Source organism: Simochromis diagramma, unplaced genomic scaffold (assembly GCF_900408965.1).
Source record: "Simochromis diagramma unplaced genomic scaffold, fSimDia1.1 OVJJ01000123.1, whole genome shotgun sequence".
Taxonomy (NCBI): Eukaryota; Metazoa; Chordata; class Actinopteri; order Cichliformes; family Cichlidae; genus Simochromis; species Simochromis diagramma.
This window is the reverse complement of record NW_024386778.1, coordinates 4,493,165-4,514,442: the sequence shown is the minus strand read 5'-3', so window position 1 is coordinate 4,514,442 and position 21,278 is coordinate 4,493,165. Positions and strand designations below refer to the sequence as shown.

The 21,278-nt window shown below is 41.1% G+C and overlaps 1 protein-coding gene and 1 long non-coding RNA gene across 3 annotated transcripts in view; both read right to left on the bottom strand.

Moving 5' to 3' along the window:
- opcml (opioid binding protein/cell adhesion molecule-like) overlaps window positions 1–21,278 on the bottom strand; it is a 441,137-nt gene that overhangs the window by 134,212 nt on the left and 285,647 nt on the right. For both annotated transcript variants that reach the window (XM_040013505.1, XM_040013501.1), the window contains one exon: window positions 6,188–6,423. In XM_040013505.1, the coding sequence (XP_039869439.1) occupies window positions 6,188–6,423 (236 nt within the window). The remainder of the gene's footprint in view (window positions 1–6,187; window positions 6,424–21,278) is intronic.
- LOC120722581 lies at window positions 14,471–16,704 on the bottom strand. The gene is made up of 2 exons (XR_005693535.1): window positions 16,300–16,704; window positions 14,471–15,607 (listed from the first exon to the last, which is right to left on the bottom strand). It is a non-coding gene; the product is annotated as an uncharacterized LOC120722581 (long non-coding RNA).

Genomic DNA, 21,278 nt, shown 5'->3' with positions numbered 1-21,278 from the left:
ATTAAAAAATAAAGCAATGGAGGAGGCACCAAACCATTTAAATCTTAAAACACCACATACATATTGGAAAATAATTTCAAAACTCATTAAGTGATGTTTCTCCAGAATCTTGCAGTGGTGATCTTGCACAGATTTTATGTTCAGCATTTTTAAAGTTCCTTTATAAAGTGATTCCAGTGGTTTAATGACTGTTTCCCATATGACATATGAGAAAAAAATCATGGCATGCATGGTCTTGGCAGAATCCATTTCAATGTGCAATGTGCCTAAAATTGATCCGATTATACTTAATAGTTTTCATGATTTTCTTAATGTGATTCTTAAAACAAAGATTTAAGTCAAGATCATCCCAAGACATTTAAACTCACTCCCACTTTCAGTCTTCTCATCTTTAATAAAAAAAAATTCTGCTCTAGCAGACTGTTTTGTTTTTTTGTTCTTTTTTTGTTTTGGGGTTTTTTTGGGGAGGAGGGGTGCTATCTTAGTCATCAGCTTGTTTGTTTGTTCACTGTACATTTATGTTGGAATTCATATTATGGCAAGAACCAATCAGATATGTAAAGAGATATGACAGTACATCATTACTTTAAGCACTGAGGGTCAGTCAGTCTGGAAAATTGCTAAAACTTTGAATGTGTTCCCAAGTGCAGTCGCAAAAACCATAAAACGCTACGACAAAACTGGCTCACACGAGAACCGCCCCAGGAAAGAACGATCACGAGTCACCTCTGCTGCTGAGGATAAATTCATCTGAGTCACCAGCCTCAGAATTCACAAGTTAACAGCACCTCAGATTAGACCCCAGATAAATGCCGCACAGTTCCAGTAGCAGACATATCTCTACATTAACTGTTCAGAGAAGACTGTGCGAATGAGGTCTTTATGGTCAAATACCTGCTAAGAATCCACGACTAAGGAAAAGCAACAAGGAGAAAAAATTTGTTTGGGCCAAGACACACAAGGAACGGACATTAGACCAGTGGAAATCTGTGCTTTGGTCTGAAGATTGCAAATTTGAGATCTTTGGTTCCACCTGCGTTGTCTTTGCACGATGCGAAAAAGGTGAATGCATGGCCTCAAGATGCATGATGAAGGCAAAAGGGCCAACAAGTGACAAATCGGTGAACAACAAGTGACAAATGGGTGAACAAGTGCTCAGTATCTCTGGGAACTCCTTCAACACTGTTGAAAAAAAGAGTGTGCAAAGCAGTAATTAGGCTAATTTGAAGAATCAAAATATAAAACATGTTTTGAGTTATTTCAGTTTTTTATTTACTGTATAATTCCATATGTGCTCATTCATATGCCTTCAGTGAGAATCTTCAATGTAAAAAGTCATGAAAATAAAGAGAAACCATGAAATGAGAAGCTATATCCAAACTTCTGATTAGCCTCTGTCTGAAACAGCTGGCATGATGTGGAAGCTCCTGTACCTCATGCCTGACAGCAGAACATGGAAAGTGTATGGCTGGGATATAACTGCCACATCAGGTCGTGCACAGTAAGAGGCTATACATATCCCTAAGGGGGCACCCGTACTGAGACTGCATCAGTATGCATCTTCGTCATTAATAGAAGATTACCTGCACAAATTTCCACTCCTACCAGTGCATTAGCAACATCGTGCTAATTTCATAATAATAATAATGCATTTTATTTGAGGATGCATTTCAGAAACCCAAGGTCACCTTACAAAGAACAAAATTAATAAAATGAACAATAATCATAAAATACATAAAATAAGTTAAAATGGCAAAACAGAACTTGACAACAGATAAAATCAGAATTAAAGCGAATAAACCAGTATAAACAGATGTGTTTTGAGCTGTGTCTTAAATATGGAAAGGGAGTCAATATTTCTTATGGCTGGAGGAAGAGAGTTCCAGAGCGACTGAAAGCTCTGTTCCCCATAGTAATAAGGCATGAGGACGGAACAGTAAGATGAATAGCAGATGATGATCTGAGAGGGCGGGAAACAGTGGTGATGTGGAGCAGGTCACACAAATATGATTTATGGATACACTTGTATGTAAGAAGTAAGATTTTAAAATTTATCCTGGCTTCTATGGGCAACCAGTAGAGCTGCTTAAGAACTGAGGTAATATGAGCTCTTAATGGAGTATGAGTTATGACCCGAGCTGCAGAATTTTGAAGAAGTTGGAGTTTATGAAGGGACCTTTTAGGGAGAACAAATAGGAGGGAATTGCAGTAATCAATGCGGGATGTAATAAGACTATGGACAAGGACGACGGCAGCATGGGGAGTAAGGAAGGGACGGAGTCGGTTAATATTACGTAAGTGGAAGTATGCAGACCGGGTTATGTAATTAATGTGAGACTGGAATGAAAGAGTATTATCAAGTATGACACCCAAACTCTTAACCTGAAGGGAGGGAAGGGTGGGAGAATTTTCAATGTTAATGGAAAAACTGTTGGATTTGGTTAAGATAGATGGTGTACCAACAAGTAAAACTTCAGTTTTACTACTGTTGAGTTTGAGAAAATTGGAGGAGAACCAGGATCTAATCTCAATAAGACAGTCTGAGAGGGAAGTAGGTGGGAGGGATGAATTGGGTTTAGAAGAAATGTAGAGCTTGGTGTCATCGGCATAACAATGAAAATTTATATTATATTTTCGGAATATATGACCAAGAGGAAGCATATAAATAATGAATAAAAGAGGCCCTAATACTGAACACTGGGGCACACCAGCAGAAACAGGATAGAGACTTGAAGAATGGGATTTAAATTTTCAATAAACTGAGTGCGGTCTGAGAGATAGGAGGTGAACCAGGCAAGGGGGGTGTGACTAATGCCAATGGAGGCTAACCGGTTCAGGAGAATATTGTGAGAAATGGTATCAAACGCCGCACTAAGATCAAGAAGGATGAGAATGGATAGGAGACCAGAATCAGCTGCCATCAGAAGGTCATTGGTAATTCTTAACAGAGCAGTTTCTGTGCTATGATTGGGGCGGAAACCAGATTGAAATTGTTCATAGAGATTATGGTCATTGAGATGTAAATGAAGCTGGGCGGCGACAACTTTTTTAAGAATTTTTGAAATAAAGGGGAGATTTGATATAGGGCGAAGATTATCAAAGTTATTGGGGTCTGCACCAGGCTTTTTGAGAGTTGGAATAACAGAAGCCTTTTTCAGTGCTTCAGGAACAATTCCAGTGTTCAGGGAGGAATGAATAATATTGGTTATGAGAGGTGCTAACGAGGGAAGGCAGGCTTTAACTAACACAGTGGGGAGAGGGTCAAGTTGACAGGTGGATGACTTAGATTTTTTTAATAAGATTAGATTCATCAGTTATGGAGGGAAGAGTAAAGCTTGAAAATAACTGACAGGAAGACAGTGGGGGAAACAGGAAGTCTACTTCAGAGTCAGAAGCTCCTAAAGAGTTAAGTTGACGGCGAATATCTGAGATTTTACAAGTGAAAAAAGAGATAAGAGAGTTACAAAAATCAACAGAATACATGTGGGAGGGGAATGTGTCTGGAGGTTTTGTCATTTTACTGAACAATGAAAAGAGAGACCTGGAGTTACCTTCATTAGAACTAATTAAACCAGAGTAGTAAGCAGATTTGGCTGAGGCAATGTAGTCCTTATAGAACAAAACATGATCATTGTACATTTCTTTATGTACAATAAGTCCGGTATTCTTGAATAGATGTTTGAGTTGGCGTCCTTTAGCTTTAAGATGACGCAGGTCGGGGGTAAACCATGGTGCTGAATGGGAAAATGAAACAGTTCGATGTTTAAGGGGAGCAAATATGTTAAGAAGGTTATGAAGGTTGACATTATAATGGCAAACGAGTTCATGAGGGGTTGAGGAGCTGTGAATAGATGGAAGGTCATGGACGGCAGATGAAAAAACAGCTGGGTTAATGTTACTAATTTTCCTAAAAGTGATATTACGAGAGATACAGGTTTTGGAAGCGATTATGTTTGCATCAAAAGAATTATACATATGATCAGACTGGGGAAACAATGTGGCTTTACAATGGGTGGGGGTAATGCCAGAACAACAGACCAAATCCAGGATATGACCGTTAGAATGGGTAGGGGATTTTATGTACTGTAGAAGCCAAAAACTTTCCAGGCAGGAGGTAAAATCTCTGAAAAGAGGGATTTTATCATTGTCCATATCAATATTGAAGTCACCAACAATTATCAGATTTGGAGAAAGTACAGAGAAATGAGTGAGAAGAGCAGAAAATTCAGTTAAACTCTCCTTATTTGGCTTAGGTGGCCGATAAACAGTACATATAATGGTGGGGTAGATCCAGGGAGCTGTAGTGCAATGTATTCAAATGAATGGGAGGGAGGGGCAGAGACAGGGAGAACTTTCCAGTGCTTCCGGTAAATTATCGCGAGACCTCTGCCCCCCACCAGTAGGCAACGGGTGAAGTGTCTCGCCCAAGGACACAACGACCGAGATTGTCCAAGCCGGGGCTCAAACCGGCAAACTTCCGATTACAAGGCGAACTCAAAACTCTTGAGCCACGATCGACCACCCATTGTGGTCAACAGCCCAGTCAGTCTTGCGGGGAGGATGACGAGTTTGTGACCAGATGGACAATATTGAGTTAGTGTCAATGATGTTGAAATTCCGCCGAAGCCCTCGGCGGGGCTTGAAGGCGATGTCCGAGTAGAAGTATAGAGCCACAGGTGAAGAGACAGCCAGGCAAAAACCGATTCGCAAAAGATCCGTAGCAGAGTACTGGAGAAGAGCTGTCGTTGGGTGATGAATGATCGATAAAAAAACCCAGGTGAGCATGAGCCACACCAACACCCTGTGGATCCGCATCTTAATCAGGGCCGAGCAGTGAACACAAACGGAGGGACCGAACAACCAGTTGACAGCTGCAGCGCAAGCAATAAAAGCCTGCAAATATTGCGAAAACAAGTCAAAACAGGGTTGCACCTTAGATACTCGATTCAAATTGTCATCAGCAACTGAAAAAATTATAATAAAAATTGTAATAATAACCGGTGAGCAGCAGCAGCCAAGCGCGCCAGCGTTCACGCGACCGGAACCCACTCTGTAAAACCATTTCCTAAGTGTTATACACAATTATATGTCATTAAGGTAATTATTGAAATTATAATTATAATAGCCATTAAAAGTGGTTAGACCTAAATATTAACTATAGTACCTATTTTCTTAAGATTGCCTGTAATCCTGAATTAAACAATCTACAGCCTCTCCCAGCTTTCACAGAACAAGACACAAGGTACACCCTGGAAGGGTTGCCAGTCTTTAACAGGACTAACACAAACAGAAGCAACCATTCATATTTACATTCACACCTTCAAACTAACCTAATATGTATGTCGTTGGACTGTTGGAGGATGAGAGGGTACCCACAGGAATCCCAGGGAGAACATGTGATATGCTATACATAAGGGCACCAGCCAGAGGATTAAAACCCAGGATCTTTTTGCTATGAGACAGTAGTACTAGTGGCACCACATAGTGCTGTAAAACATTCTGCAGAGATTTCAGTTTGTAATAACATTGTAATTATGGATTGCTGCAGATTTTTTGGATGCACAAGCATGATGTGAATCTCCTGTTCCACATTCCAAATACCAGACAGGGGCGGGGCCGCACAAATCCATCACCTCAACCTCTTTAAAGCATGGAGAGAGGCTAAAATTGGTTCTCTGATGAGCTTGGTTAAGAAAAGAAATGATTTGGAGCCCGAGGTGGCAAATTCAAAGTTATAACAAAGATAAAATCCATAGGAAAGTACAACTTGGAGTTGTGCTTCCGTGTCTGTGAAAGAATGTGCTTGTCCATTGTTTGATTAAAACCATGGCCTGGATGCTTCCCTGCATCAGTTAAGTTATATTGACATATATTGAATTATGCAGTCTGAAAACACGCAGCGTTAATTTATGATTTCAAGGAAGTGTCTATCATGAAGTTAAACTACTTTTTTTTGAAGATCATGTGAATTATTTTTCAAAGACCCTGCAATACTTTTCCCAAGGAAAATAAAAAAATAGAAATAATTCTAAAAGAAACAATTAAATAATTCTTCTTAGAAAATAAACATAAACATCCACTCTGAAAACACAAGAAACACATAGCACTGATCCCGTATGACACTTTTGATATTTGTTGGAGCTAAATCTAGTTCCTGACAGAACTGGCAGCAGTAGCCACATCTTACCTTGAACAATGAGGTGCACTTTCGTGGACTGTGGTTTCTTGTTTGTGAGTATAGAGCATACATAGGGCCCTTCATCATGGACATCAACATTTTGGATTTTGATGCTGTACTCTGTAACTGCTGTGTTTTCCAACAAGATGACACGAGGATCCAGAGACCACTTTTCACTCCCTGCAAATAGAATAGTGGTGCGATTGAGCCATGCCACTCGTGAGACTTTGCTGTCCACATTGCATCTGGCAGGCAGAAAGAAAGAGAAAGAAAGAAAAACATATCAGAAGTTTATCCCTGGACATTAGTTTTAACTTCCAAGAAACCTCAAACCAATTAGATTAGACGACAGTTTATATTATAACATGAGGTGTTGCTTATGAAATATCTATGCCGTATTTCCTTTCCTAAACCAAGTGGATGACCTGAATACAATCTTCTCAAGAAACTTCATCACAAATCATTACGTCATAAACACTTTGGAGGACATTTTCCCCTTTGTCTAACAAGCCTTTCACAAGCATGCCATTGATAAAATATTTTAATAGAATGTTCATATTATATTAAAATATTCACACTATTGAGTTCCTGTTTCTCTTTATTCTTTATACAGGGTGGGCCATTTATATGGATACACCGTAATAAAATGGGGATGGTTGGTGATATTAAAGTCCTGTTTGTGGCACATTAGTATATGTGAGGGGGCAAACTCCTCAAGATGGCTGGTGACCATGGTGGCCATTTAGAAGTCGGCCATCTTGAATACAACTTTTGTTTTTTCAATAGGAAGAGGGCCATGTGACACATCAAACTTATTGTTAATGTCACAAGAAAAACAATGGTGTGCTTGGTTTCAACGTAACTTTATTCTGTCATGAGTTATTTACAAGTTTCTGACTACTTATACAATGTGTTCAATGTGCTGCCCATTGTGTTGGATTGTCAATGCAACCCTCTTCTCCCACTATTCACACACTGATAGCAACACTGCAGGAGAAATGCTAATTACAGTTACTTGTCAAAATGTTATGTTGCTTTTTGAAAACAGATTCAAAAGTTAATGTTCTCAATAGCAACAAGGCTAACTAATTTTATTATGCTCATTACCTCAATTTAGCTAGAAATGAAGTAACATTTAGATAAACATGAGTCAGTGGTCATTGCTTGAGTGTAAAAAAGTCAGACACTAGCTATCGGAAACAAAACATCCTCAGGACATTTTCTTTAAGAGGATTACAACTGTAATTAAACTGCTGTCTGATTTATTTGAGAAGCTTAAAACAATACTTTGCGTCATTCATGTCAAAGATATCTACTTATTTTTTTAATTTAGGGGAAAAAGCTAAAATTGAAAAAATAAAAAACACACTAAAATGTTCTTGGACACTTATAATATTCAAAGCCACAATATAGTAAAACATTTTCTTGATAGCATCAGTAAAACAGTGGACTGAAATGGCACGCCATTTTATTAGGACTTTTCAAGATAAATATGTGCTTCACATCAAAAATAGCCTACTAAAAAATATAAATACACAAAGTCACCTAAAAGGAAATTAAAATGTAAGTCTTTAGTTACTTAAAAAAAAAAAAAGACTATTGAGTTCACAGATAATAATAAAAAGAAATTTTAAATTTTATTTAAAAGCACCTTTCAAGACACCCACCCAGACTTAATGATAAAATAAAGCACAAAGTAGAACAATGACAAAAAGAAGAACAAAAAAAAGCAAGTTAAGTTAACAAACTATAAGGTCATAGCTAATATGCAGATTTTAACAAAACAGGTTTTGAGTTGAACTTTAAACTGGGGGAAAGAGCCAATGTTTCTTATATCTGGGGGTAGAGTCCCAAAGCCTGGGAGCAGTGCAACTGAAAGCTCTGCTTCCCATGGTGCTGAGGTGAAAAGAAGGCACAGCAAGTTGGATAGAAGAAGATAGAAGTGAGCCGGCTGAAGAGGCAGTGCTTAAAAGGTTAGAAAGGTAAGGAGGAGCAAGGTTATGAAGGGCTTTGAAGGTGAGCAGAAGAAGCTTGTATACTATTTGCAATTTCACAGGGAGCCAGTGAAGTTCCTGAAGTGATGTGCTACTAGGAGGGGGTTCTGGTAATAATGCGGACAGCAGCTTTTTGAACCAGTTTGGGGGAGACCATGCAAGAGAGAAATACAATAGTCAGTGCGGGAGGTAACAAGACTATGAACAACAATTGATGCAGACTGCGTGGAAAGAGAAGGGTGTAATCTGTTAATGTTGTATACAGTGGCTTGCAAAAGTATTCGGCCCCTTGAACCTTTCCACATTTTGTCACATTACAGTCACAAACATGAATAAATTTTATTGGAATTCCACGTGAAAGACCAATACAAAGTGGCGTACACTTGAGAAGTGGAATGAAAATCATACATGATTCCAAACATTTTTTTTTACAAATAAATAACTGAAAAGTGGGGCGTGCATAATTATTCAGCCCCCTGAGTCAATACTTTGTAGAACCACCTTTTGCTGCAATTACAGCTGCCAGTCTTTTAGGGTATGTCTCTACCAGCTTTGCACATCTAGAGACTGAAATCCTTGCCCATTCTTCTTTGCAAAACAGCTCCAGTTCAGTCAGATTAGATGGAGAGCGTTTGTGAACAGCAGTTTTCAGATCTTGCCACAGATTCTCGATTGGATTTAGATCTGGACTTTGACTGGGCCATTCTAACACATGGATATGTTTTGTTTTAAACCATTCCATTGTTGCCCTGGCTTTATGTTTAGGGTCGTTGTCCTGCTGGAAGGTGAACCTCTGCCCCAGTCTCAAGTCTTTTGCAGACTCCAAGAGGTTTTCTTCCAAGATTGCCCTGTATTTTGCTCCATCCATCTTCCCATCAACTCTGACCAGCTTCCCTGTCCCTGCTGAAGAGAAGCACCCCCAGAGCATGATGCTGCCACCACCATATTTGACACTGGGGATGGTGTGTTCAGAGTGATGTGCACTGTTAGTTTTCCGCCACACATAGCGTTTTGCATTTTGGCCAAAAAGTTCCATTTTGTTCTCATCTGACCAGAGCACCTTCTTCCACATGTTTGCTGTGTCCCCCACATGGCTTGTGGCAAACTGCAAATGGGACTTCTCATGGTTTTCTCTTAAAAATGGCTTTCTTCCTGCCACTCTTCCATAAAGGCCAACTTTGTGCAGTGCACGACTAATAGTTGTCCTATGGACAGATTCCCCCACCTGGGCTGTAGATCTCTGCAGCTCGTCCAGAGTCATCATGGGCCTCTTGGCTGCATTTCTGATCAGCGCTCTCCTTGTTCAGCCTGTGAGTTTAGGTGGACGGCCTTGTCTTGGTAGGTTTACAGTTGTGCCATACTCCTTCCATTTCTGAATGATCGCTTGAACAGTGCTCCGTGAGATGTTGAAGGCTTGGGAAATCTTTTTGTAGCCTAAGCCTACTTTAAATTTTTCAATAACCTTATCCCTGACCTGTCTGGTGTGTTCTTTGGACTTCATGGTGTTGTTGCTCCCAATATTCTCTTAGACAACCTCTGAGGCCGTCACAGAGCAGCTGTATTTTTACTGACATTAGATTACACACAGGTGCACTCTATTTAGTCATTAGCACTCATCAGGCAATGTCTATGGGCAACTGACTGCACTCAGACCAAAGAGGGATGAATAATTACGCACACCCCACTTTTCAGTTATTTATTTGTAAAAAATGTTTGGAATCATGTATGATTTTCGTTCCACTTCTCAAGTGTACACCACTTTGTATTGGTATTTCACGTGGAATTCCAATAAAATTGATTCATGTTTGTGGCTGTAATGTGACAAAATGTGGAAAATTTCAAGGGGGCCGAATACTTTTGCAAGCCACTGTAGATGGAAATAGATAGAATGGGTGAGATCATTGATATGAGATTTATAGGACAGTGAGCTGTCTAGGATGGCACCAAGGCTCTTAACCTGAGGTGAAGGGAAAACTGTGGAGTTTTCAATAAAGAGTGAGATGAGTAAAAGTGATTTGTCTTCAGTAGGTTGGATTTAGTGACAATATGAAGGATTTCCCTTTTATTCTCACTGAGTTTAATAGAGCTGAACCAGGATTTTAATTGGGATAACCATTCTGTAAGAGAAGAAGTTAGGAGGGAGGAATCAGGCCTGCAGGAGCAATATAATTGGGTGTCATCAGCAAAACAGTAAGTAAGTAAAGCTCAAATTTAGGGAAAATGGTACCAAGAGGGAGGATGTATATTAATAAGGGCCTAAGAGGGCCTAAGACTGAACCTTGGGGTGCACCAGAAGTGACTGGGAATAGACGAGAGCGGAACGATTTAAGTTGAATAAACTGGGAGCGGTCAAGGAGATATGATTGGAACCAGGCTAGGGATATGTCAGAGATGACAAGACAGTTAAGTCTGCTTAGATGAATAGAGTGAGACATATTGTCAAAGGCTGAACTCAGATCCAAAAGGACAAGAATATTGAGAATACCAGAGTCCACTACATGTAAAAGAGTATTAGTAACCTTTAAGTAAAGTGGTTTCTGTACTGTGACATGAGCAGAAGCCAGATTTAAATCTCTCATAGATACTATTATTAATCATGTGTGAATGAAGTTGAGCTGCAACAGTTTTTTCTAGGAAAGTATTTTAGAGATGATGTTAAATTAGAAATCGGGCGGAGGTTGTTGAAGTTGTCAGGATCCAAGGAATGTTTTTTTCAGTATATAAGTGACTGAAGCAATCTTGAATAAGGGAGGAACAATACCAGTGGTGAGTGAAGAGTGAATGATAGAAGTGATGAGTTGGAGAGGCAAGATTTCACAATGGGCACGACGGGCTTTGATTTACATATGAATTCAGAAATATCAGCATTATCAGGAGACTCAAAATGGAGAAAAGGCTCTGAAGAAGGGATAGACACGACGTTCAAACTGAGTTGCTGGTAATTGTTATTCATTTTTGTCAGTGTTGGGGAGTAACGGAACACATGTACCGGCATTAAAATAAATATACAAAATATAAGTAACTATATTCCATTACAGTTACCATTTAAAAGGTGATAATTAGATTACAGTTACTTTGTTGAAATAAATCAATTACATGGTGCTTTTTTCCTGTTTAATATGTTAGGCTATCCCCTCTCTAATTTTGGTAATTCCACACATTGCCGAAAACCCAAACTAAACACACAATAAGCGTTCTAATGTAAGCATTCCAGCTAATGTTGGCGTCAGTTACACAATGTACCCGAAGCCAGCACAACAGAGCCAGCAGTACATGGTCAGAAACGCATTTCTTACTGGGAAATTCCAACAACACTTCACATTTAAAGACGAAAGGGATGGGCGAAATCTGACCATGCAATGCAAACTCTGTTTCCAGCAACAAAGCTGCTCTCAGCATCAAAAGACTCCACCTCCAACCATCTGGAAGCAAGTTCTTTTTTAAAAACTATGGTTAGCCTACTACAACTATCTTGTTTCAGTTGTGGTAGCTACCTGGATTAAGTGCCACCTCAGTGTCTTCGATGTACCATTGCTATGTGAATTATTACTGTTAATGAAGGCTACTTGGCACCAAGCTAACATTGTTAGCTAGAGTTAGTTGAGGTTAGTTCATAGACTGCAGACTGTTAGACTTGATGGATAGATGCAGTTCTATGTAGTTCAATATGCAGTTCTGGAAGCAGTCTATGAACTAACCTCAACTTAACGTCAGCTAACAATGTTAGCTTGGTGGTGAGTAGCCTTCAGTAATAGTAATGAATCACACAGCATTGGTACATTCATGTAGTTGTAAAAAGAATGACAATATATTAAATAATCCAAAGTATTCAGAATACATTAACCACGTTGTTAAGTCTTTCAGACCCAGCAACACACTCAGACAAAAACTGGTTCACCCGAAAGACAAAACTCCAAAACACAGACTTAACAACGTGGTGTATGCTGTACAGTGCAGCAAGGAATGCCCAGACCTCTACATTGGAGAGACCAAACAGCCACTTCACAAGCGCATGGCACAACATAGAAGAGCCACCTCCACAGGACAAGACTCAGCAGTCCATCTGCATCTTAAGGATAAAGGTCACTCTTTCGAGGATGCCAATGTTCACATTTTGGACAGAGAGGACAGATGGTTTGAAAGAGGAGTGAAAGAGGCCATCTATGTCCACTGTGAGCGACCATCTTTGAACAGAGGCGGTAGTTTACGACACCAACTGTCTGCCATCTATAATCCAGTTTTGAGTTCCCTCCCCAGACGCCTTAACGCCCACTCAAATCCTGGGCCATCTGACCTCAGGAATTCACATGACAAGGTGGGGCCAGGTTTCACAATGAGCTCACCCGAAACCCTGGCTGATTAGGTCCCACACCCGCTTTCACACCTTGGCTCATGTGATTAGAGGATCATCAGGGAGTCCTTTGTCCCTCTTTGGGGGGATACTCCCACTGGGTTTAAATCTGGGACTCTGCCATTTGACCTTAGAACTGAAGAAGCTTCTCGGATGAGAGGTGAAACATCTTCAAGAAACTTAAAGAAGTCCAGACGCTTTTCTTTGCAACCTCCGTTGACTACGATGACCTGGATGACTGAGAACCTTCACAGACATGTGACATGCTAAGTTAAGCACAAATACCATTTTAGGCAAGGAGCATAGCTAACACTTAGCAGTGTTAAGCTATGCTATGCTATGCTAAGCCCATGTAATGCATAAAGTTTTCACAGCAAACAGAGCAACACAGATCCATTTCAAGTTGATAGATTAACATGTCCTTGCCTAAACCGAGTGTGCTGATGAATGAGGGAAAAGTAATTGTGTGAGGAAAATTTGAAGGAATGAGACGGAAAATGAAAAGAAAGTCGCAACCAGACTGTCAGTAATGGAAACATATTAAGCCATACGATAAGGACTTAAACAACAGACAACAGTGTGAATCTAAGTAATACTCTAAAGTTGGGGAAAACATTAATAGCTAATTGGGCATCATAGTTATTATTTTGTACTTCCTCCTTTTATTCCTGGTGTAGTGCACTGTCTACCTAAAAAAGGCCAAATTAAGTGACCATAAGAAAGAGGTTTCTATGTTAAGAAAGATAAACATTTTACATTTTACAATTACATGATGCTGAACATTAAGTAGAATATAAAATATGTAAAATGAGCTCAGCCTTAAACATGCGCATGGGTGGCTGTAGCTCAGGAGGTAGAGGTCATCATAATCAGTTTGTGTCCACAAACAAAGAATTAGGCTCAGGTCATCTACTACTTGGTCTGATTGGTTTGATCCTTGGATACTCCAGTCTGCATACAAAAGTGTCCTTGGGCAGGATACTGAACCCCAAGTTGCTCTGTCTATCGGAGTATGAATGTATATGTATATAGAGATGACTTAAGCATAGAAGAAAAGTGCTTCTATGAATAGAAGTGATTAAGGCAAGTTGAAGATTATTGCACAATCTTCCAATAATACAGTTATATGTGTAGTGAGGTTTTTTTCTAGTGTTTTTTTGCTTCTTTTTCCTAAAAGAATGGCTTGAAAACTTGTCATTGTTGGGTGGCCGTAACTCAGGAGGTAGAGCAGGTCATCTGCTGATTGGAAGGTTGGAGGTTTGATTCCTGGCTTCACCTAGTCTGGATGCCAAATATCCTTGGGCAAGATACTAACCCCAAATTGCTCACTGATGCATCCATCAGAGAAAGAAAATGTGCTGTGTGAAGAGGTGTGAATGCACAAGTTGTGTAAAGCGCTTTGAGTGCTCAAAACAGTAGAAAATGCTAAGAGGTAAAGGCGGGTTTTAGAGTAATATATGCTCCCACACAGACAATGTATTTTTCAAGAAAGTGCTTCCATATTTCAGTAAGATTATTGTTAACATCCCACTATATCTATTCTAATGGCATGCCTCTGTAAATGAATATTCAGCTGTTGAACTGGCCTACCTACAATCCAGACCTTTCACCAGCTGAACACATTTAGTGCATCATAAAATGAAAAATATGATAAAAAAAAAAAAAAAGATCCATTACTGTTGAGCAAAAATAATCATATATCAGAAAAGAGCTGCTCTTCCAAAAGTCCAGCAACTGATCTCAATTTCCAGACACAGCTACTGCTACACAGTGGTAAACATCTACCTGCCCCAACTTAAAAAACATAAAATAAAAATGTTGCTGCCATAAAATTCATAATGAACTAATATTTTTCTTAAAATCCAGTTTAAACATTGGATATGTTATCTGTATGCTATGTGATCAACATTTTACACAGCATTCCAATTTTTGGAATTGGCTTTTTTGTTGTCTTCTTCTCACTGGCAAGCCTTCCTTAAGCACCTGTATGAGCTCCATTGAAGTGACTCAGTAAACAGAAGAGGAGGACTGATCTGGAGAGGTCCCAGAATTATAGTGATAGTAATTACAGAAGAAGACTTCATCCTGCTTTATCCTGAAAGCTTTATCCTGGTGCACCTTCACCTGCACCCTTTTATTTTCTGCAGTTACTTGCCATTCATTTATCTAAATCTTACAGTACTACCGCACACCTGAAAAGGCGAGATTGGGGTGATTTTCATACTACCAAAATGCATATAAAAGTGCTTTTCTTCATTAGGAGGCTGCAGGTTTTCCAAGCATACTCACACTAATATTAACGGCTATTTTATATCTTAGTTTTAGGGGTGTTTCACATTAAAATTGAATGTTTCTGTGTGTGTTTTGAGGATGGATAAAATAATGGCATATGCTGTACAGAGGAGTAACCGTCTACTGCATAGCGTTGCCCTGAGGCAACAAACCACATTTTCATGCCTTACACTGGCCCTTCAAAAAAAAATATTTTTTTTTCTTTCAAATAATGCTACCAGGCACATCTCTTTCCAATAAAATGATGAGTTGAAGGTGGTGTGACTTTCATCTGGGAGGGGGGGGGGCAGGACCCCTTTCTGCAAGCTGCACTACATGAGAGACATCTCCATTAGGAGGCAAAATAAAGATCACTATTTTACATGTTTATAGTGAAATAAATGTATATTAAAAATACTTGTATGTGCATGAATATGTTAAGAAGCATATTTGATTGTTTGTTCTACTTTTTAAAATTTATTTATACAGTAAAACTGTTAATTTTCATTTGTTGCCTCAAGGCAACACTGCGCAGTTAGCCCAATTTTTTTCAGGCAATATAATGTATTTGCATATGTGTGTAGAGATGTGTTTGTGTGCATTTATATGATCATAGTCAATGTTTTTTACTTTATAATCTACTCATAATTACAGGACATGGATGTAAAAACCTTTTATGGAAGGAAACCAAGGGAATGTGCACTTGAGGACAGTGAGCTTTCAGGGAGTGACAGTGAAGTAGAGGAGTGGATCCCTGAATGAGGTTTGAGGGACACTTAGGAGCTCAGGGGTCAGTTGGTAAAGTAACTGTGTCTGTGTGTGTGTTAGTGCCCACATAGAGTTTCGGCATGTTACTTTTGCACTGTTTTGCATGTTCCGGCACACGTTATTGCATGGCTTGATTAAGGTACACATTATGCTGACATCTGGGGCCGGAGCTGAAACTGTTCTGGGCCAGCACAGGGCCAGCAGTGTGTCTACAACTGGCCCGTGGCTGCACACCACCTACAGATGGCCCACATACCGCAATGAATAACGGCCCTTTGGTGGCCCAGATCAGGTTTGCCAGAGGTAATCCACACATGGGCCAGCACAGGACAACCAGGGTGTCTGAAACTGGCCTTGTGCTGACCCTTGTGTGGGCCACCTCTGGCAAACCAGGTCTTGGCCACCAAAGGGCCGTCATTCTTTGCGGTATGTGGGCCATGTGTAAGCACATTGTGTGGGCCTGATCCCTGCCATACCAATATTGCTGTGTGGGTGTCAGTGTGTGTGGTCATGTATTACTTATTGTTGTGGGGACACAAATTTGTTTTCACACTCACATTGTGAGGTCTCGCCTACTTTATGGGGACAAATTGCAAGCTAAATTATTCAATTTTAGGGTGAAGGCTTGAGTTAGGGTTAGGGTAAGGTTCAGGACTTGTGATGGGTAGAGTCAGGATAAGTCTCCAGGAAATTAATGTAAGTTGATGTAATGTCCCCAAAAGTGATGGAAACACAACGTGTGTGTGTGTGTGTGTGTGTGTGTGTGTGTGTGTGTGTGTGTGTGTGTGTGTGTGTGTGTGCACGCGCACGCGCGTGCATCGGGTTAGGGTCAAATGTTGGATGTATTTTGCAGTTTTATTGTTTTGTGAAATGTTTACATTGTTTATTCGTTGTTTATTTATTTGTTCATCCTCGTACTAATACAACTTATTATAGAATAACTTGGCATTTTACTACCCCCACAACCACAACTGGATAAGCAGTTAAGATAACTGTAAATCCTTTCTGATCTTTCTAATAACAACTAGTCCCAGATATAGACCTAGTGGGAGTTTCCCCCCACTAGGTCTATCTGGGACTCTGGGACTCTCCACCATTTGACCTTAGAACTGAAGAAGCTTCTCGAATGAGAGGTGAAACGTCTTCAAGTAACTTAAAGAAGTCCAGACGCTTTTCTTTGCAAGCTCCTTTGATTATGCGGATGATGTGTTACTTTTTGTCCAAAACTCACAAACCAATCTCTCTGGGGTAATTGCACTGATAAACTCTTTCTCAAGAGTCTCAGATTATTCAATTAACTGGTCAAAATATACAGTTCTTCCGATTAATTGCTCCTTCCATAATTCTTCATCTACCCGACTGCAATCTGGAAATATTAAATATTTAGGTATCAATATCTTTCCTAAGCTTGCAGATTTAACTACATTAAACCATATCCCACTTTTAAAGACAGTAGAAGGCGATCTGGCTAGATGGAAATCTCTACCCATATCACTCATGGGAAGGGTCGCCGCTATAAAATGGTCTTGCCAAAAATAAACTATTTATTTTCAATGATCCCAAGTAAGCCATCACAAGATTGGTTCAGATCTCTAGACTTGTATATTTCTAAATTCCTTTGGAAAGATAACCCCCGCGTATCAGCTTAAAAACATTACAAAGGACCAAGGATAAAGGAGGACTCGATCTGCCTAACTTCAATCACTACTTTTTAGCCAACAGGCTTCAGTTCATCTCTAGATGGTTAAAACACACCTTCTTAGATGAACCCTGGATAGATGTAGAACAGGCACTATGTAATAATCTAGAAATTTCAGACCTACCATTTATCAGGTCAAACATCAAACGACATGAATGCTTTAAAAGCATCAACATCAACTCTTCTCTAACAGCATGGTGGGAGTCTTCATTAATCCCATGCAAACGTACACCTATCTGGAACAACCCTGACATATTACAGAACAATAATATGATCAACTTGCCAGATGGGAGTTATAAAGGTATTAAACACTTGGAACATATATTGGAAGGAACAGACTTTATTTTGTTTGACAGACTAGTTATACAATATGGGATCAACAAAAAAAGATTTTTGGAATATCAACAAATTAAATCCATAGTAAAAAAAAAAAAATTATCCCAGTGAAGTTGAATTACAAACACCACCAAATGTGGTACAATTTTTTTAATCTAAAAACCCCCAAATTATTGTCTAAAATATACAGAACACTTTCTAAAATAGATGAATCAATATCCCTTTCTATGGCAAAATGGGAAGTGGATTTATCGATTAGCTTAGACCAAAACCTTTGCTCTCAGATATTGTTAAAACCTTTCAATGGATCAGAAATCCCAGTTTGCAATTAATACAATACAAAATATTACATAGAGTGCACTATACTGGTCATAGGATGTTCAAGATGGGCTATACGTCTTCCAACAACTGCTCACACTGTCAAGCAAATACCCCGGACAATTATATCCAAGCTCTTTGGTTCTGTCCACCAGTTCAGAAGTTTTGGTGCGAGATATGTGAAGACTTATCAAAGCCTCCCCTTTAGTGTGCTTGCTGGGCAACTTGGATGAGGTCATTACAGAAATAAACACAGCCCACATTGTTTTTATGGCCCTATGCATTGCCAAGAAAACGGTCCTCATTAACTGGAAATATAAAAAATAATCTTAATTCTAACCAATATGAAAACTATCTAATAGATCACATTAGTCTTGATACAGCCTCTGCCATCACATTTGATCAATCCCTCTGCGCTCCTTTGATCGGCTTCATCACCTAGTGGGGGTGGGGGGTCATGGTTTAGTCCTGCTTTCGCTATTGTGGTTGATATGGGGGTAGGGACGGCCTTAGGGCGTCTAGGGATTCCCTAGGGACATTTTCCCTGGAGGGCCTAACGCGGGGGTTGTGGCCATGACCTGGTTAGGGGCTCTGGTGGCTCTTAGATGGTGTTTTTCTCGTGGCTGCGTACAGCAGAGATGGGGGAGGGTCTGTGCTGGCGGACGTTGGTTACTGGCCTCTGCCAGACCCCCAAGCCTGGCAGAGGCTTGGGGGTCTGCGGGTGCTCCGCCCCCGGGCTGGGGCTCTGGCTGGGCCTTGGGGCCTTGGGTCCTGGTTGTTGTGTTGCCGGGGTGGTGGGCGGGTGCGTGCATGGCAGCTCAGCCCCGGAGCGGGGGACCTCTGGTGCATCGGCCCAACAGGAGGGCTCTCTAACTGGTGGGGAGGCTGTTACATCTTTGCAGGAGGTCTGCTCTCTACAGGAGCACACTCTGCAGGTGGGGGAGAGATATTGGAGAGGTGGAGAATGACTCAACCTGGGTGTCTATTGTCTTGTGTAATCTGGGAGAAGGGATGATGGGGTGGGTGCAGTTTTCTCTGCGGTGGGGTCGGGTGGACTGCTGTGGGCCCCGGTCCGGATGGGCCTGGGCCCCCTTGCCCTGGTGGGTTCCAGAGTGTGGGGGTGCCTACTGGGGTTAGCGGGAGAGCTGGCCCCAGGGAGGGGCCGCTTGCCCCTCCCTTTCTTCCCTTCCCATCCTCAGCTGCCTCCCTCTTCCCGCTCCACCACACCCACACACACGCAGGGCTTGGGGTGCAGGTGTGTCACCAGGGTACTGGAGAGGCACTCCCCCTCTGTCCCCGTCTGGCCGCCTGTGCCTCAATTTTATTCAGCAACCTAGACATCTTCATTACTCATACTCTCATAACACATACATATAGGGCCTTGGGGGTGGGCATGTTATACAGAGGACAGTCTGTGTATTCAAACCCACCTCTGGTGCTGGTGCCCTACCCTCAATTTTAAATGCATATAGACGCTGAGGGTTTTCGGGGGAGCCATGCTGCTCTCTGGCAGGAAGCACCATGCCCTCCTGTGTTTTAAATGCACTTTAGAACAACACGCAGCAACACTACATTTGAGCGGGAGGAGATGCTGGCCGTCAGATTGGGGTCTTGGATCCGGGGCCTCCCTGCTATTGCAGATAAGGAGGGGGTCTGCTTTCCTCCACCCCAGAGAGAAAGGTCTCTGGGGGCAGGGGTACCCGGACCTGAGATATAGAGTATGTTTGGGGAGTGTGAATGTGTGTACAGTGTCTATTTGTGTCTGTCTCCACGTCGGGTGAGTGCTGAGTATTTGTTTGTGTATATGGGGGTGGGAATGCATGTTTGTGTCTGCGTGTGCCTGTTCGTCTGTGTCTGTATGTCAGCTTGGGTCTTAGACTCCACCTCTCCGGGAACATCTCAGACTCTCTGAGGTATGGAGACCTGTGTTGGTGGTTCTTGGTGTCTGGGGCTGGATGCTCAAGTATGTACCGGCTCACTCCTGGTGGCCGATTGGCGGGGCCTGGTGCCTGTGGCCCGGCTGGGCCCCTTCCGGGGGGGGGGGTGTGACCTGAGGCCCGGTCCTCTCTGGCACAGCTGGCTGCCGGCAGAGCCCGCGGGCACGTCACTGCAGCCCCCTCTGGCCTCTGCTCCGTGGCTGCTGGGTGACTTCTCGTTTGGGACTCTCCTCAGCACGGTTGCCCCCCTGGTGGTCCTGCCTGGGCCCTTGTATTCTGGGGCCTCTAGATGTCTGGGGCCTGGATCTCATCCATACCTGCTTCTAGCCCTGGGGGACGGGGCTATGACTCCCCACACTCCCTAGCAGATCGTTACATGGAGAAACCTTTTGAATACAAGCGTGCTGATCCACACAGGTGTGCACACAGGTGTACACACGGGTGTTCACAGACACAAACTACACCTTTCTTGGCTGCTACCTCAAAGCACATTTTGCGCTGTCCATCTTGCATACTGCACAATAACATGTAATATTTAGTATCTACTGTTATCTACTGTTAGCTAGTTTATTGTGATGGTGTTGTATTTATTATGTTGCTCTTTCTTGTTTGTTTTCTCTTCTGTTTTTTCTTATCTCCATACAGGTGATCCAGGTGTTTCATTTGTTTTTGGGGGGTTTTCTTCCCCCCCTTTCTCACCATCTCTTCTCCCCTCTATTTTTCTTTCTCTCCCTCTCATTCTTTCTCCCTGTCCTATCCCCCAGTCATGTCTGTCCCGTCCATAACAACCGAAAATAAAATAAAATAAATACCTAATTATAATAAAGGTCAATCAAATGGACCAATATGGCAAGGTCATGATGATCCACTTGGTAAAGTAAAGCCGCTTGGCGTCGTTCTTGGCCTTCAGACAACAATTTTGTCCCAAACTGGACAGGCAAAAAACCAAAAAACCAACAAAAAAAAAGAAAACTTTTCATCAGTCAATGTGAGTAAATGTTTCAGTAAGCGAGTGTAATTTTTTTTTTTTTAAAAGAACCTGAAATACTGACCCCTACTGTGAGGTAATAGATAAAAATAATGTGAAACACTGTGACCAGATCTCTACCAGTGAATCTGCCGGACAGTTTGGAGTGGTACCAAATGAAGGAAAGTATTTCAGAAGAATCATTTTCCATGCCTTTAGAGTTCCAGAGACTTAGAAATTCAGTGCCAAAGCACACTGATATACAGTACAGGAATGCTTTAAGAATCATCTTTAAAAATGAATCTTTTCATTATGTCCAAAAATGAATGGCTTTTAAAAAAGCACACACTGCTTTTACAGCATTACTGCAACAATTTTAATCTGAAATATATTTTTAAATCAGCAATAGAAGTTCCTTGTTGTTATCATGTATTTTTACAATGTACTGGCAGGAGCTTG